This window comes from Sinocyclocheilus grahami, unplaced genomic scaffold, assembly GCF_001515645.1.
Source record: "Sinocyclocheilus grahami isolate Dianchi unplaced genomic scaffold, SAMN03320097.WGS_v1.1 scaffold440.1, whole genome shotgun sequence".
NCBI lineage: Eukaryota > Metazoa > Chordata > Actinopteri > Cypriniformes > Cyprinidae > Sinocyclocheilus > Sinocyclocheilus grahami.
Window position 1 is genome coordinate 1,289,704 of NW_015505619.1, and position 1,829 is coordinate 1,291,532.

Consider the following 1,829-nt stretch of genomic DNA (forward strand, 5'->3'; position numbering starts at 1 on the left):
TATATATATATATATAAAATAAATTCATTTTAATCCATAATTTACTATCCTACTATACTTTACTACATAATATATCTATGTACAATGAAAAAAGTATGTGCAGTTATCTTGATTATTGATTATTATATATTTAATCTTTTAGTTGTTTCGGTCTTATTACTAACACGAAGTCTCTCCCTAACATTAGTTCAACCCTATGACTGCAGTTAAAATATTTCACATCGTCTGCATTCATAATTGTCTTAAAATAATAAGAAAACTACGAATGAAAACAGTTTTTGTGGAAAAGAGTATGTGCAAGTGTTGCATGCTTGGCATATATTGCCGTTTTGAAAAAAGTTGCCTTGACAACTAGCTGAATAAAGTAAGAAGTTTTAGTAATTTTGTGTTTTTGTCATTTTTTTTATTATTATTTTTTAAATGTGTCTGTATAGTTTTTATTAGTTTATTTGGTTTTAGTTATTTTAGTACTTCAACTTAAAGTAAATGAAAATGAGAAATGTTGCCTTGTCAACTATCTAAAATAAGTAAGAATAAGTTAAAGAATAGTAATTTTGTTGTGTGTTTTTGTTATTTTCCATTCTTTTTTTTTTTTTTAAATGTCTTTTTGGCAACTGGTTGAAATAAAGTAAGTTTTAAATTAAGTTTAAGTTGTACATGCGGTCAGTAAAGTTCAGGGTGGGTTAGTAAAGGTTTGTAACAGCACAAGTGAAGCAGCGTTGTTGTCTGCTGAAAAGAGTGTGTGTTAGTGAGGAAATTGATGACTTGTGGGTAAAAATTCATTTCATTATGGGACTTTAACATGAACAAGCGGTGGTCTGTCTCTGTCTGTTATAAATTGCTTTCGTATATTGACAGTGAAGAAAGTGACAGCCACAGCACAGCATGCAGGTCAGCGGTTATCTGTGCGCTCTCATCGCCTGTATTGGATTAACCCTGTCCGTGCCGACCGGAAACCAAACGCGACTGGAGTCTGGAAACGACGCGCCGCCGCTCCTCCTGGTGTCGTTTGATGGTTTTCGCGCAGACTACCTAAAGAAATACTCATTTCCCAATCTCGAGAAGTTCTTCTCCGAGGGCGTCCTTGTGCGCGAGCTGACCAATGTGTTCACGACGAAAACCTTTCCCAATCATTACAGTCTCGTCACAGGGCTGTACGCGGAGAGCCACGGGATACTGGCCAGTATTATGTACGACCCGGTGTCGAAAAAGACATTCTCCATTCAGAATGACAGTGACCCTTTCTGGTGGAACGAAGCCACTCCGATTTGGGTGTCCGTGGAGGAGTCTGGATATAAGGCAGCGGCTGCTATGTGGCCAGGAACGGATGTCAATATTCAAAACCACACATTAAAATACCAATTCGAATACGACCCCAAGGTGACTTTCCAAGACAGGCTGGGAAACCTCACACAGTGGATGACCACGGACAAATCTGTGAAGTTTGCCGCTCTGTACTGGGAAGAGCCCGACCGGAGCGGACACATGTACGGCCCGGAGAACACCACTGAGATGAGCAGGGTTTTAAAGGAAGTGGATGGTCATATAGGCTTCCTGATGGAGCAGCTCAACAAAACAGGATTATGGGGGAAAATAAATGTCATCATCACTAGTGATCACGGTATGGCACAGTGCTCTCAAGAGCATCTTATTAAACTGGATGGCTGCATCAGTCCGAGCAGCTATAGGGTGGTGGATCTCACTCCTGTGGCTGCCATAATCCCACTGGAAGGTAATTATTTATACTATATTTAATTTCATTTCATTTTTAAATTAAAAAGTTTGTCTTCCACAGTGAACTGTGATTTTTTTTTTTTCTGCTATCAAAA

The 1,829-nt window shown here is 38.7% G+C and overlaps 1 protein-coding gene across 1 annotated transcript in view; it reads left to right on the forward strand.

The window, feature by feature from the left end:
- The window catches only part of LOC107552038 (bis(5'-adenosyl)-triphosphatase enpp4-like), a 5,949-nt gene that overhangs the window by 916 nt on the left and 3,204 nt on the right, over positions 1 to 1,829 (forward strand). The window contains exon 2 of the mRNA XM_016233842.1: positions 859 to 1,732. Within this exon, the coding sequence (XP_016089328.1) occupies positions 886 to 1,732 (847 nt within the window). The 5' untranslated portion in view covers positions 859 to 885. The remainder of the gene's footprint in view (positions 1 to 858; positions 1,733 to 1,829) is intronic.